The sequence below is a fragment of the Ochotona curzoniae genome, unplaced genomic scaffold (assembly GCF_017591425.1).
Source record: "Ochotona curzoniae isolate NIBS_2020 unplaced genomic scaffold, NIBS_Ocur_1.0 contig_4501, whole genome shotgun sequence".
Taxonomy (NCBI): domain Eukaryota; kingdom Metazoa; phylum Chordata; class Mammalia; order Lagomorpha; family Ochotonidae; genus Ochotona; species Ochotona curzoniae.
This window is the reverse complement of record NW_024466307.1, coordinates 602,951-617,669: the sequence shown is the minus strand read 5'-3', so window position 1 is coordinate 617,669 and position 14,719 is coordinate 602,951. Positions and strand designations below refer to the sequence as shown.

Genomic DNA, 14,719 nt, shown 5'->3' with positions numbered 1-14,719 from the left:
CACAAGGTGGCTGAGGTGTACCCACTCCTATAGATGCTGGCACCCCTAGCTTCTGCATTTCCTGCAGATGAACAGATAAAGAACTAAACATGAGTAAGCAATGGAATGAGACATTAACACTCTGAAAGCCAGGCATGATCTCACTCTGCTGGCTGCTTTTTGTCAAAAACAATCACCAGTCACCCTGCAGTGTGCCATTCCAGGAGAGAGTGGACACTCACGTAGAATGAAGAAGTGTCCACAGGCTGATGGGACAGTCAGCTCAGTGTCCCCTAAACAGCTGATCACTCACAGCGAGAAGACCTGGCTGCAGGCCATGGGTCCCCTGCGATGCTGGGTATCAGGCCACATCACAGAACTTAAGGACTTGGGTCCTGGGGGCTGCAGGGTGTGCAAGCCTGGGGACAGCTCTGGGCATCGGAGCTCTGTCCAGGGCAAGGCACCTCCGTCCCTGGGGTGCTGCTAAGCTTGCCCCCTGGGATGCGCCATCCTAAGTCCCTCTGAGCTTCCCCACCCCCCACCACACATACACACCAGGTCTGAACGTACAGGCATCCTTCCAGCTGGTCACCTGGCAGTGAGTCCATGCCCCAGGCTGGACTGAAGCCCCCTGCTGGGGGGGGCCTGCTGAGGTCACAGTCAGTGACCTCACAGGAGCTTGGGGAGGCCTGCCCAGGAGCTTGCTGGGGCCCTCACCTCATGTCCACACAGGTAAAGGGGCTCTGCTAAGACGCAGCCTGGTGACCGGGTGGGAGGTTGGGGCCTTCCCCATGCAGAGGCCACACTGAGACGCCAGAAAGCTCCTCCAGAGAACCCCATCCAGACCCACCCCACAAGTACGCACGACTGGAGCAGCAACCCAACTCAAGGAAGAGGGGGATCCTCTCCACACTCAGCCTCCCTGCCACCAGGGACCCTCTGCCACCACCCTACAACAGCACAGGTAAGGCCACCCTTGCATGCCCCGTCCTTCAGGTAGCAGGCTGGACCATTCCTGCCTGTTTACACTGCTTTGTGCTGAAAACTGCCACTTGTTTTGTTATTTATTTATGAGGCAATGACACACACACACACAGAATCTGTCCATTGGTCCAGTCGCCAGGTTGCTACAGCAGCCCTAGCAGAAGTCAGAAGCCAGGAGCTCCAGCGGGGTCTGCCTCATAGGTGTGGGGGCTCAGCCACCTGAGCCATCCCCAGGGCCTCCCAGGTCCTCACACTAGGGAGGCAAGCATCTTAGCCAGAAATCTGACCACCAGGCCCAGTGTATGCCCTCACTTTTTAACAATTTCAGCTGTTTCAGCAACCACCTGTGACAGAGGATGCCAGCCTCAATACCTGAGGAGCTTTAAGCAAAAGTACATCATTCTGACAACAGGAACAAGACCAGCATGACTCAGACAAGCTGCATGTGAGCCACACACAAGACGTGCCACACATGAGGTGCAGACAACCTCCCCAACACGAGAGAGAACTCAAATGTTTGAAAGACTCCTGGGCCGGAGAGCCAGGAAGGAGTGGAGAGGACACACAGACAGCTGGCTGTCCCCCAGGGAGTGGAGAGGACACATCTGGCTGCTCCCCAGGCTGCACCCACAAACACAGTGTACATACAGGCCCCTTGGATCTTGCTTCAAGGTGAGAAGCCACCAGGTTCGACACTTGAAGAGCAAACCTGACCTTGGGCTGTGGCGCAGGGCTTGCGGAAAATGGCTGAGAGACAGGGAAACCACGCAGACACAAGGAGCAGCCACGTTACGCATCTCGTCTCAAGGGACCCTCATCGGGGGTCTAACAGACGGGGACACACCTGGGAAGCTGTAGGGGAAGGCCGCTTCCTGCTGCCTGCCTGTGAGCTCAGCGGGGTGGGAGGGTGGCCAGGGGCAGGGACTGCAGCAGAGGCTGTGGTCATTCCGAGGGCTCAGAGCCTGGGAGGCAGCATGCACTGTGTGCTTCCTGTCAGCAGGATGGCTCACTGCTCTGATGAGCTCATGGGGGGTGGACCCAGCCCCAGGGCCAGTGTTCATAGTGACCCCAGACTGCTGTGACCACAGGGCCCTTCAGTGTTTTTGTCCACCTCATGGCAGTCAGGGCTCCAAATAGAACTGGGTGCCGGCATGGGGCTCTCGGTTCTGGGTGCTGCATGGGGCTCCCATTTGCAGGACAAGAAGCCAGCATGACTTCTGTTACCCCAGCATGCCCTGTGAGGGGTAAAAGACCTTGGTCCAGAACCCACATGGGAAACCAGGCCCAAGAGGACGGAATACCTGAGCTGAGGCCTCCCCCAGGGCCCCACACTCACACTCGTTTTCTTCTTCAATCTGGGCATTGACTGTGTCGATGCAATTCTGCATTTCATTCCAGCTCAAGCTCTCTTGCCCCTGGGACGCGGCCTCCAGCTTGGCGGTGAGTAGCTCACGCGCGTACCTGTTGGGGAGGGGACACCCAGGTCAGGGATGCCATACGTCCCCAGTCACTCTGAGCCTCCAGGGGAGTTTCCAACTGAAGCCCCAAGCGAGGCCCAGCATGCTCACCTAGGATAAATCATGAACAAGACATGCCTGGCGAGAGGCTCAGACACCCCAGGGCCCGGCTCCCTGTCCCTACCCCCAAGGCTCCAAACCTGACAACTCAGTGCCCAGTGCTCACCTCTGCCCCCAACCCTCAGCCCTCTCGGCTTCCCATAGCCTCTAGCCGAGCCCCAGGGTGTGCTTCTGCTCTGCAGACACTTGAGACAAAGCCCACCACAGTGACGGACAGCATGGTTGGTCAGGAATCCCACAAGCTTCCTCAGGCACAGAGGACCTGCCACCCCCGAGGGCTCAGCTTGCTCTTCTACCCTCCCCAGGGAGGGGGAGCAGCCCCCTCTGCACCCTGGGCTCCTGCGCAGGGAGTAACCAGCAGCACAGCTCGCGGAGGCACAGGGCACCCAGCACGCCTGCAATTGAACTGACTTGGGTTTGAAGGCATCTGCATAGGCATCACCAGCTGAGCACTCTTCACCCAGACCCGAACTCCACACTGTCCAGGGCACAGGAGCTTTCTGAGTACCCGCTGCCACTCATGATGCCCGGCTGTCACTCAGGATAGTGCTATTACGATCCCAAGTGAAAACAGGGTAGTAGGGCCCGGCGCGGTGGCGCAAGTGGTTAAGTCCTCGCCTTGCACGCCCGGGATCCCATATGGGCGCCGGTTCTAATCCCGGCAGCCCCGCTTCCCTTCCAGCTCCCTGCCTGTGGCCCGGGAAAGCAGTCGAGGACGGCCCAAAGCTTTGGGACCCTGCACCCGCGTGGGAGACCCGGAAGAGGCTCCTGGCTTCGGATCGGCATAGTATCGGCCCGTTGCGCTCACTTGGGGAGTGAATCATCGGACGGAAGACCTTCCTCTCTGTCTCTCCTCTCTGTATATCCGCCTTTCCAATGAAAAAATAATAAAAATAAATCTTTAAAAAAAAAAGAAAACAGGGTAGTAACAGGAAGCCAAGATGCAGGCTCTGAGATGAGGGTCTGCATCGAGCGTCCCCTGGAAGTCACCAGTGTCCCTGCCTGCCAAGGCCCTGACTGGGCTCCTCTTGGGCTCCTTTCAGGGCCACTTGCTCCTGCAGACCCTGCAGTGATTCACAAGCATGCCTATGGTGCTGGCTCCACTCATGGAGTCTTTACTCCCTGAGGGTAGTCATGGGATCAGAGGGCGTGGGCCCTGAGTTAGCTCTGGATCAGGCATTTTGTAACCAAACTACCAAGAGCCTGGCCACCTGTCCTCAAGAATTCACAGTCCCTGGGGTGGGCATGGGGTCAGTTCCCATGCCCGCCCCAGGCTCAGTGACCAGCACAGGGTGAGCACACCCAGGCAGCCCCCTCCCCATAACACAGGTGGGCATATGCACCACCCTGCAGATCTTCTGCAAGGGAGCTGCACATGGGTGCCACGGAGCTGGAGGTGTCCTTACCGCTCCACATGTGCCTTGTCCAGGTTGCTGAAACCAGTTGCGGGGCTGCGCAGCTGGCTTTGCACAGACTCCAGGTCCCCGCTCGCCAAGGCCTGGTTCAGCAGCACCACAGCAGACAGCATCTCCACAGCAATCGAGAGTTCCTCATGTGCCAGGTGCTTCTACAGGAAAACACGCGGTGACATGAGCCCCAGGACCCTCTCCAGGCTAGAGATTTCTGTTATCTACCGACTGACTGGAAACAGAAACCTTCCGTTGCCTGGTTCACTCCCCAGATAACCAAAGCAGACCCGACTCCAGGCTGAAGCCAGGACCAGGTGCTCCACCTCGGTCGGCCTCCTGGGGGACGGGGCAGCACCCCAGCGCCTGAGCCACCTGCTGCTGCTCTTCCAGCCACATTAGCAGAAGGCTGGATCTGCAGGACAGCAGCCAGAACTTGAACTGGTTCTCATGTGGTAAAACAGCAAGGGAGTCATTTCCTCAAACGGCAGGGGAAGAGGACCGGGGCCTCTTGCAGGTGCTCATTTTGGGGACGGTGGTAATCACAACCATTGATCGTGTCTTTCCAAATGCCTGTACTTCCCTTACAAGGTCCTTCCAGGCCACCCAACTTGTAAAAATGACTGTGCCTGTCCCAGGTGGTTGGGATGCTGTGTGGGCTGGGGCCTGTGTCTCCTGTCCTTGACCTCGGTACTCCATGGAGGATGGGACGCTGTGTGGCTGGGGCCTCTTTCTCCAGGGGCTGCTGCTGTGGTACAGTGGACAAAGCCACCTGCAAGGTTGGCAATCCCATGCAGGCTTCAATTCATGTCTCTCTGGACTGTTTCACTTCCCATCTAGCTCCTTGCTCACACGTGGGAAAAAGCAACAGGCAGGCCAGGTTTTTGGGTCCTGGCATTCCTTTGGGAGACCAGGATGAAGCTCCCAGCTTTGGCCTGGTGTAGCTCTGGTCACTGTGGCCATCTGGGCAGTGAACCAGTGGATGGAAGATATTCTGTCTCTGCAAATCTAACTTTCAGATAAATAAATCTTCCTAAAAAAATATTAAAAGCAATACCTCATCAGAAAAGTTATCCAAAGTTCTTCAAAACTCACAGTAGGAGCCATTCTCAAAGCTAATTCCTAGTGCTGTTCTCCATAGCCAGTGGAGATGGAGGCAGGTGTGAAGGAAGGGAGAGTCTGGGACTGGGTGGGATGGGCCAGCAAGGCTGGACTTGGCACACAGTCGAGGTGTACAGGGCCAGGCCCTTCCGCACTGCTGGGACACAGCCCACCTCCACACAGGGGTCTCCTGACACATTAGGGGGAACTCCTCTGATACCTGGCTTTCCCAACTCACCGTGTCACTCTGTTCCTGCAGGGTGAAGAGCTCGCTTTGATACAGAGCAGCAGCAAAGCGGTACACAGTGGGCAGCTGGGCCTCCGGCTTCATCAGGGCAAGCAGCGTGAGCTCAGGGTCACCCTCCCGAATGGCAGTGTTGATCCGGTCCACAGCAGCTAGTCCTAAAGATAGTTTCACAATCTGTCATGATGGGAGTCTGTCCCAGAGCTGACCGTCCCACCTGACTCCTCCACAGGGCTTCCGCAGAGCAGCAGAAGGTGCAAGTGGGCATCAGCTTGGCACTCAGGGTCGGGCCCACTGTGGGATGAGCCCAGTGGTCACCTTGGTGTTCAGGGTCAGGTCCACTGTGGGCTCGAGCTCATCCTTGCCCAGTGCAGTGACCCCACAAAGCCCTCTCAAGACTGGCTCTGACTTCACCTCTTCTCTGCTGACTGCACATGGTCCCACTCCTGGGACCTCCCATGCTGACTCTGCATGTTACACACAGTGGGGTGCCGCCCACAGGGAGCCCATGAGCCACCAGATGCCCTCCTGATGCCCTTACAGAGCATCCACAGGTGCATCCTGAGGCTCCAGGAGACCCACAGCTGGGAGGCCGGATGAAGCTGGCACCTGGATGCGAGTCTCCAACATGCTAGGGCCACATGGAAGTGCCTGGGAGCAGCGCATGCAGCAGTGTCCAGGGCACAGATGGCATTTTTGACTGAGCATGGGGGGAGCAGTGGGCAGGGCATGGTCACCAGGAGAAGCCTTCAGGACTGCCTACTCAGTGGGCAGCTGGCGCCAGTACCCAGGTGCAGTGACTTAGGCCACCAGCTGGGAAGCCTGCATCCTGTGTCAGAGGGCTGGGGATCCCATCCCATCTCTGCTTCTATCCAGGAAGTCAGGAAAACGGCCCCAATGCCTGGGCCCCTGCACCCGCATGGGTGGCTCCTGGCTCTGGCATGGTGAGGTCTCTAATGAATGCCACTCACTGTTGACGCTGTTGATGCTGCCCTGTATCTCTGCTTGCGTCAGCAGCTCCTCATACGCATCTCTCTCCTCTTCGGCCACAGAGCTGTTCTGCAAAGCAAAGTCCCCACGGAGCCCTGAGATGCAGTGAAGCTCCTCTGAGTCTCAAAGCCCAATGCAAGGACGCAGAGTTGGTAAGAACTGGCTTCCTCTGAGAGAGCCCCACACACATCTGAGACTTGCCAGCTCTGTGCGGGGCACTGAGCAGGAGGCTGCATGGTGGAACAGGCAGTCGGTGCAAGCTAGGATGAGCTGGAATCCTCCCCACCCTGCCACATAACCAAATCTACCCGTTGGCTCTCAGGGGCACCTGTCTTGTCCTTCCGGTTAATGTCCTCATTAAGAACCCATGAAAGGAGCGGAGGGCAGGACAGCAAGCATGGCAGTGCTGCCCTCCCCCTCTATTCATGGTGGCCCTGCCTGCTCTCTGTGGGGTGGCCACACTTGTTTGTTCTCTTTCTGCTAAGTGTGTCAGCTCCCACGGGACACACTATCTCTGAGACAAGGACCTGGACAAGGAACGAGTGAGTTCATGCTCACACCCAGGTTGGAGCACTTGGTGCTGCCGTCTCTGCAAACCAGAGCTGGCGAAGGAGTCAGGAGAGGGGTGAAGTGGGCAGTAGAGTCACACCTGGCAGAGAAGGCAGTCACACAGCCACAGCCAGAGGGAGGAGCACTAGGAGAGCCAGGGGAGAGCCAGGGGTGGGCAGGGAGCACTGGAAGAGCCAGGGGAGAGCCAGGGGTGGGCAGGGAGCACTGGAAGAGCCAGGGGAGAGCCAGGGGTGGGCAGGGAGCACTGGAAGAGCCAGGGGGAGAGCCAGGGGTGGACAGGGAGGCTGGGAGAGCCAGGGGAGAGCCAGGGCGTGCAGAAAACCCAGAGAGAACCAGTGGTGGGCAGGGAGCCCTGAGAGAGCCTGGGAAGGCAGGGAGCCCTGTTGCCCCATTGGGTTACACTGAGGGGCTCTGGGGGAGCAGCTGCGAGCTGACACCCCCATAAGCACTGAGTTCCACAAAGCAGGGCAAAGGAAGAGAAAGAGAGGCGGGCAGAGATACCCAGGGTGGCCAGCAGCTCTGAAAAGGCTCCCAAGCTCCAGCAGATCTTATCTGTGGTAGAACTGACCAGATCAGCTCCTTGGGAGGACATGGGCAAAGCAGTGGGAGCTCGGGTCGGGCATAGGCCATCCTGCCGGGGAGGGGTGACAGGAGGGTAAACAGCACCCACCCCCACACAGCAGCACACTGCACTGCTAACCTCCTGATGGCTGCATGGGGGACCTGCTAATCCCAGCCTGCGGCAGTCTGCACAGAAGGCAAGGGGAGGGTCCCACAGAGGAGGGGGCTCCCTGCACCCTGGCCAACAAGGAGCTGGCCAGCTGCAGAGTGGGAAGTACCTTCAGTCTTGAGGCACCCTCCTTCCTCCTCTTGGCTCCCCACAGCTCCTCCTGGTACTCCTGGGCGAGCCCGTCGTCCACGGCACTTAGCACTGCATTGGGGTTCCTCAGTGTTCCCAGCGTCTGCTCTGCCACACCCTTCTCCACAGCTTCGTTGATGGCGATAACAGCGGCATGCACTGTGGGAGAGGCAGACGGACACACAGGGTTCATAAGCAGGATGGCGGCAGGCATGCTCAGATGGCACTTCTCCCCGCTCCAGGCAGCCAGGAACCATGTTGGTAAAGAACACAGCCATCCCACCTGCTGCGCTGTTGCCTGAGCCCTGCCGGCTTGCTCCTTTTGCACCAGCCAGCTAAACGGAATCTGGTACTGAGCCATCCATGGGGGCTTTGAGGGTTATCTGTCCTCGCCTGTGGTGGGGTGACACAGGCAGCTATCACCCAGTACTGAGAGATGCCAGAGAACTCAGCAGTAACTCTGACACTAGGTGCCATGGCATAGCAGGTTAATCCTCAGCCTTTGATACCAGGATCTCATTTGGACACCAGTTTATGTCCCAGCTGCTCCACTTCCTCTCCAGCTCCCTGCTTGTGCCTGGGAAAGCAGCAGAAGTTAGCCCAAAGCCTTGGGACCCTGCATTTATGCGGGAGACCCAGAGGTAGCTGCTGGCTTCTGGCTTTAAACTGGTATAGTCCCGACTATCTGACCGTTTGGGAAATGAACCAGTGGATGAAAGATCTTTCTCTCTTTTAGTCTCTATTTACGACTTTTAAGTAAAAATAAATAAACCTTTTTTAAAAAGACAGAGGAGTGTTGTGCAGATTGAAGATGTTTTTGGAATGTCTGAGTTCCCACTGCTCAGCAAGGTGCACAGCCAACCACCAGGCTGTGTTTGACAGCCTCAGCATGAGCCCCGAGGACACAGGGTTGGGCCTGTGTAGAGTGCTGGGTGCTGGTGTCAGCTAGTGGCCTCTCTTACAGGAGCAGGGCAGGGCACACTCACAGGCAGCTTCGTCCACTGACAGCTCGCTGGCCAGGATGCCGCCGATCTTGCTGAACGCCGGCATCTGGATCCCGTACTTCTCCAGCTCTTTCCTCATGTTGCTGATTTCCTCCTCTGTGAAAGACAAAGTGAAAGGTAGCTTCAGGGGAGGTGGGGGCAGGCGCCGGCCTCGGGCCAGGAATGCGGTCAGCAGGTGACGTCATATAGGCCAGGCCCCGGGCCCAGCTGGGCATGGCCAGGTGACACAGGCAGCTGTCCACTGAGGGGAAGAAAGGGCATCGGCAGCATCAGAGTTTACAAAAAAGTGCAGGTGCAAAGAGCCAAGGGGAACTGTACCTGTGAAGTCCACCTTGCCCAGCAGGTCTTGGATCTGAGGGGCGATTCCCAGCTTGAACAGATAGAGGCTGAAAGCAAAACCAAAAAACCATCAGAGAGCCTATTGCTACAAGCCACGTCATTTGGTGGAGAATGACCTAAGAGATCCTGAATACATCCACCGAGGGGAGGGAGGACAAACACCGAACGCATAGAACACTGGGGGACACGGCCCGTGGGGCACTGCGAATTCTGCAGAGTCAGCCCCCTCTGCACCCTGAGATGGTTCCTCCAATAACACACAGTAGGGTCAAAAGCAATTGCCATGTCCCTGGATGAAAAATACAGCTTGAGCCGAGTGGTGATGCCCAGCATTGCCCAAGCACGCCCTGTGAGGCCACATTCACCTTAGGGTTTGCCATCAAGCAAACAGGCCTCAACATGATGGCTCAATTGGCTAATCTTCCCTCTGCTGGCGCCGAGCTTCCCTGTGGGCGCCGGTTCATGCACTGTTCTCTACTTCCCATCCAGCTCTCCGCGTGTGGCCTGGGAAAGCAGCAGAGGACAGCCCAAAGCCTAAAGACCCTGCATCTGTGAGGGAGACCCAGAACTTCCTGGCTCCCAGTTTTAGATCAGCTCAGGTCTGGCCTTTGTGGCCATTTGGGGAGTGAACCAACATATGGAAGTCATCTCTCTGCCTCTCCTTTTATCTGTAAAACCGTCTTTCCAATAAAAATAACTATAATTAAAAAAGAAAGAAAAAGCCAACAGAGCTGCCAGGCCAAGCTGGGTGCTACGAGGCTAAGGAGCCACCAGGACCTGTGTGGAAAGGGCGAGGTTCAGCCACACTTCTCAGAGCCCTCAGCCACCACTGCCAAAAAGGAGTCCCGAGGGCCAGGGCCCTGGCTCCACCCTGGCTCCCCCGCTCGGGAACCGCCCACACCTAACCACCACATCGGCTCCTCTCCAGCCACCAACCCAGACGCTTACGGTTGGAGACTTTAAAGCACAAATGGAAAAAGGAAGAAGAGGGATGTGGCGATACCCCAGTGTCTGTCACAGCAGATGCCAAAGTGAAATGGCCTCAGTGGTTTGTAACACATGGGACACTTCACTGAAACACATCAAAGAAGCTGGGAATCAATCTTCCTAACTGGATAAAAACAAACTCCTAAAGTTTACGACTAAGGGCCTGGTGCCGTAGCCTAGTGGGTCTGGGCACAGCCCATACCAACAGCATCCTATGTGGATGGCAGGAAGTTGGTGGCCTCGCTGCTCCACTTCCTATCCAGATCCCTGCTGGTGGCCTGAATCCTTGGGCCTCTGCCACACACAAGAGACTCAGAAGAAACCCCTGGCTCTTGGTTTTGGCTTGGTCCCATCCTGCCCATTACAGCCATCTGCGGATTAAACCAGCAAATGAAGACCCACCCCCTCCACTCCTATAACCCTGCCCTTCAAATAAAGTTCTAAAAGACTATGATTACATGCAAGTAGCCTACACCAAAATTGGCTTTTTTAAATCATAATTTTTGTAAAACACCAATTACTTAGAAAAGTAACACATGGTCACAATTACAATTCCACTGAGGGCCAGTGTATTCCTTATCAGAGTGCTGGTCCAAGGCCTGGCTGCTTGCTGAAAACGCCCCCGAGATGCAGCAGAGTATGGCTCAGGTGCGTGCGTCCCTTCCACACATGGGAGGCCTGGACAGAATTCCTGGCTCCAGGCTCTGGCCCAGTCCTGGCCGGCAGATGGAAGATCCATCATTCATTATGAAAATCAGAGACAAACACTCCCCTCTCTTCCCTCTCTTCCCCCACTTCCAGAATAAGAATGTTGCTTCTGGGTTATCTACACTTAACACTCCTACAGAGAACAGATTTCTTGAGATTTACTTCCACAATTCCTGGGCATTTAAAGTGCCAGTCACTTTTAACTGCTAATGATACTCAGTGTGCCAACTTTGTGCCTGGGAACAGGCAGGCATCTCTCACCCATGGCAGTCCTTCCTAAAACCCACACGGAGCAAGGGTGTGTGCCGGAGAAGAACTCCAGCTTGTCCACTCTTGTGGAGGACTGGGCTCCAGCAGGGTCCCTCCTGTGGCGGTCAGCTCCTGCCCTCGCTGGGGGTGCTGCCATAGAGGAACAGGCAGCCGCAGGCCCGGCGTGGACTTTCTGCACTCCGTGACCCTGCAGGGAGCTGGCTGGCCACTCGGTGAGGCTGCATGTGCTGGCTGAGGCCCACCACGCGTGTCCCATGGCTCAAACCCACAGTTCCCATCTCCTCAGCCATGATAGCTGTGGCAGAACAGTCTGATGGCAATGGGCAGTTGAGTCTGTTTCCTGTCATTAGCTATGGTGTGAACATTCCATGTGCATGTGTGCTATCATTTCTCCCGGAAAAGACTTAGCAGTGAATTCTTCAATTTAGGGATTGGGATACGTGGGTATTACATTTCTGTCATTTCCCCCTTTTCCCTTTAAGGTCAAAGGATAAAGAATTGATTTCTTGGGCCCGGCGCAGTGGCGCAAGTGGTTAAAGTCCTCGCCTTGCATGCCCGGGATCCCATATGGGCGCCGGTTCTAATCCCGGCAGCCCCGCTTCCCATCCAGCTCCCTGCCTGTGGCCCGGGAAAGCAGTTGAGGATGGCCCAAAGCTTTGGGACCCTGCACCCGCGTGGGAGACCCAGAAGAGGCTCCTGGCTTCGGATCGGCATAGTATCGGCCTGTTGCGCTCACTTGGGGAGTGAATCATCGGACGGAAGATCTTCCTTTCTGTCTCTCCTCTCTGTATATCCGCCTTTCCAATGAAAAAATAATAAAAATAAATCTTTAAAAAAAAAAAGAATTGATTTCTTTTACACTGGATAATTTTTGGCCCAAATTTCATGATGAGCAGCACATTCATACCGTACCCACAGGGGAGAGATGTCAGAGTGTGAACACTTCTCAGTGTGACACAGTCACTGTCCTTCAGGAGGCAGTGCTGGACCCACAGGAGACCTCCTCAGGAACTGCCAGGGACACAGGGGTTCACACAGCAGTCCCAAGGGGCAGGCCTGAAGCTGACAAACCATCAGGATCACCCCGTGTCAGCCCCTCCATGACCCACGCACTTGCTGCAGCACGGGGTCAGTGGGCTCCTGTCATGGGGAACCGCCTGCTGGCTGCTTTCTCCTCACAGGAACTGCAAGGCAGTAGAGGCAAGAGCTGTGGTGCCGCACCTGGGCTGTCACAACAATCAGAAAATGTCTGCTCAGCATTTTCTTCCTCCCCTCTCACAGCTCCCAGGTCATTTAATTTACATAAATTGTACTATACATAAACCAATTTTTTTTTTAGATTCTAAGAATTTCAAGAACATGATCAGAAAATTTGTGACATTCTTGAAAATACTAAAAACTGGATTTTTATCTATTTTGTGACTCTAGCACTTCACGTGCTATCCACTAACAGTTATTGTCCGCACATACACATTTGAATAGGCTGCTGAGTTTAGTTTTTAAACTCTTTGTGTAAGTTCCACATGTGTGTGCTGTGGGATGGCCTAGCCAGGGAGACAGCACGCCTCCTGCTGATCCACCACCCACTCACTCATTTACTCCCTGCTCACGGGAAGCTGACAGCAGGGCCACTTTCCTCCACCACGTGGTCCCTACGTGTGGCCAGGCTGCCACTGGCTAGATGAAGAAACCTGCTATTCTCAGTGAATGTCTGGCCCCTGGCTGGTGCCAGCCATCCCGATAGCCAGTTCCACAGTCCTGCTCAGCTAGGCGTGGCCACAAGGTGGCGCTGAGAAGCCAGCTTTCTGCAGAGCAGAGCTGGGCAGGCACCAGAACAAGAAACAATTCTCCAGGGAGTTCACCTCATTGTAAAGACAGGTCCTGAGCAGCTGGCTGTGGCTCGGAGTAGAGGACTGAGGGCCGGACAAAGGCAGCTGAGGCCCTCAGGCACCCACACAAGACCCCCTCAGAGGCCAGGAAGCAAGCATCTTTAAAATTCTGCCAGGGTTTTTCCTGCAACTTTCAGACTGCACGATGAAATACAAACTGAGCAGGCTACGTCATCTGGTGTGTGGGTTCCTCAGGAACAGGCAGACAGGAGACCTACACATATGGAAACACAGCCAAGGAAGACAGGAGACACACAAAAACATGGCAACAGAAAGCCTGGAAAACACACACAGAGGAACAGAAAGGAGACCCACACACAGGAACAGACAGGAGACACACACACGGGAACAGACAGGAGACACACACGGGACAGACAGGAGACACACACACACCCACACGGGAACAGACAGGAGACACACACACGGGGACAGACAGAAGACACACAGAGGAACAGACAGGAGACACACACAGAGGAACAGACAGGAGACACACACAGAGGAACAGACAGGAGACACACACACGGGAACAGACAGGAGACACACACAGAGGAACAGACAGGAGACACACACACGGGAACAGACAGGAGACACACACAGAGGAACAGACAGGAGACACACACACGGAGACAGACAGGAGACACACACACACGGGGACAGACAGGAGACACACACACACGGGGACAGACAGGCGACACACACAGGGGAACAAGGGAACAGGAAGACAGGAGACCCATGCACCGACCCCTGTCTGTTTGCAGGGCTATAGAGAAGAGCACAGGTCCTCAGTGCAGCTGGTTAATCTGATCTGGGTCAGCTACACTCACAGCCTCAGCTCTGTACCATGTTGGCATCAACATGTGGGGACATAGGAGGACTCACAGCAAGATAGCTGTCCTCAGGTCAGGGGACACCCCAATGCCTGGGATCCCCTAGGCTGTGGGTGTTGGAGAGCCAGGATCCAGCAGGCAAAGCAGAACCTCGCTCACCAAAACTCAGTAGGAAAACACACACACACACACACACACACACACACACACACACACACACACACACACACACAGAGCATCACAGGCCCCTTGAGGGCAGCTGAGGCCAACAAATCCCAGGGATTCTGAGCAAATGAACAGTTTCAGAAAAGAGAGGCAGCATCTCAAGAGGAAGGTGCAAGAGCAAGGAGGGGTGGCCAAACCAGCTAGGGAGACAGAGAGCCCAGCACTGCCAGTCACACTCCAGCACAGAGAGGCCTGAGCTCAGCTGGCTGGGGTAAACCAGCCACCTGGTCAGAGAATTCTGGGTACAGCCAGTTGGATATGGAGACTTCTAGAAAGCCCCACAAATTCCCAGAAAACATTGACACAGCATGCACTAACAGGGCAGGCCATGTGTCACCCCAAAACAAGCTGGGGAGCAAGGCAGACACTGGCCAGTGAGGTGGGCTGAGGATGGCCACCCAGTGCAACTTGGCAAGAAACGCCTTGCTTGGTGACAGGGGAGGGTGCCCTGAGCTCAAACCAAAATCTCCCAGAGCCTTGCACCTTCAGATAAAAACAAAAAGGGTGTCTTTCACTGATGTAGGGTGGGCCTAGTATCTGCAAGGCCAGGGTCAGAGTCACCTGACCTGACTGGCAGCCGGCAGGAGGAGCCCAGGCCTGTCTGGGAGGTGGGGAAGGGCAGGTGGCAGCCCAGGTCTGGCGGCGGGGAGGGCAAGCCGGGGCGCAGGCCTGAGGTCCTACAGCCCTGCGGGGTCCTTCTGTTTATGTGGTGGCTAGAAGGTCAGCTCAGGGTAGGCATGGAAATAACACTGCGGCCCTG

At 55.9% G+C, this 14,719-nt stretch overlaps 1 protein-coding gene across 1 annotated transcript in view; it reads right to left on the bottom strand.

Annotated features, from left to right (window-relative positions):
• The window catches only part of IQGAP2 (IQ motif containing GTPase activating protein 2), a 103,362-nt gene that overhangs the window by 49,005 nt on the left and 39,638 nt on the right, over nucleotides 1-14,719 (bottom strand). The window contains exons 6-12 of the mRNA XM_040985938.1: nucleotides 9,033-9,100; nucleotides 8,697-8,810; nucleotides 7,691-7,869; nucleotides 6,263-6,350; nucleotides 5,286-5,449; nucleotides 3,947-4,107; nucleotides 2,300-2,424 (exon numbers count right to left, since the gene is read on the bottom strand). Of these exons, the coding sequence (XP_040841872.1) occupies nucleotides 2,300-2,424; nucleotides 3,947-4,107; nucleotides 5,286-5,449; nucleotides 6,263-6,350; nucleotides 7,691-7,869; nucleotides 8,697-8,810; nucleotides 9,033-9,100 (899 nt within the window). The remainder of the gene's footprint in view (nucleotides 1-2,299; nucleotides 2,425-3,946; nucleotides 4,108-5,285; nucleotides 5,450-6,262; nucleotides 6,351-7,690; nucleotides 7,870-8,696; nucleotides 8,811-9,032; nucleotides 9,101-14,719) is intronic.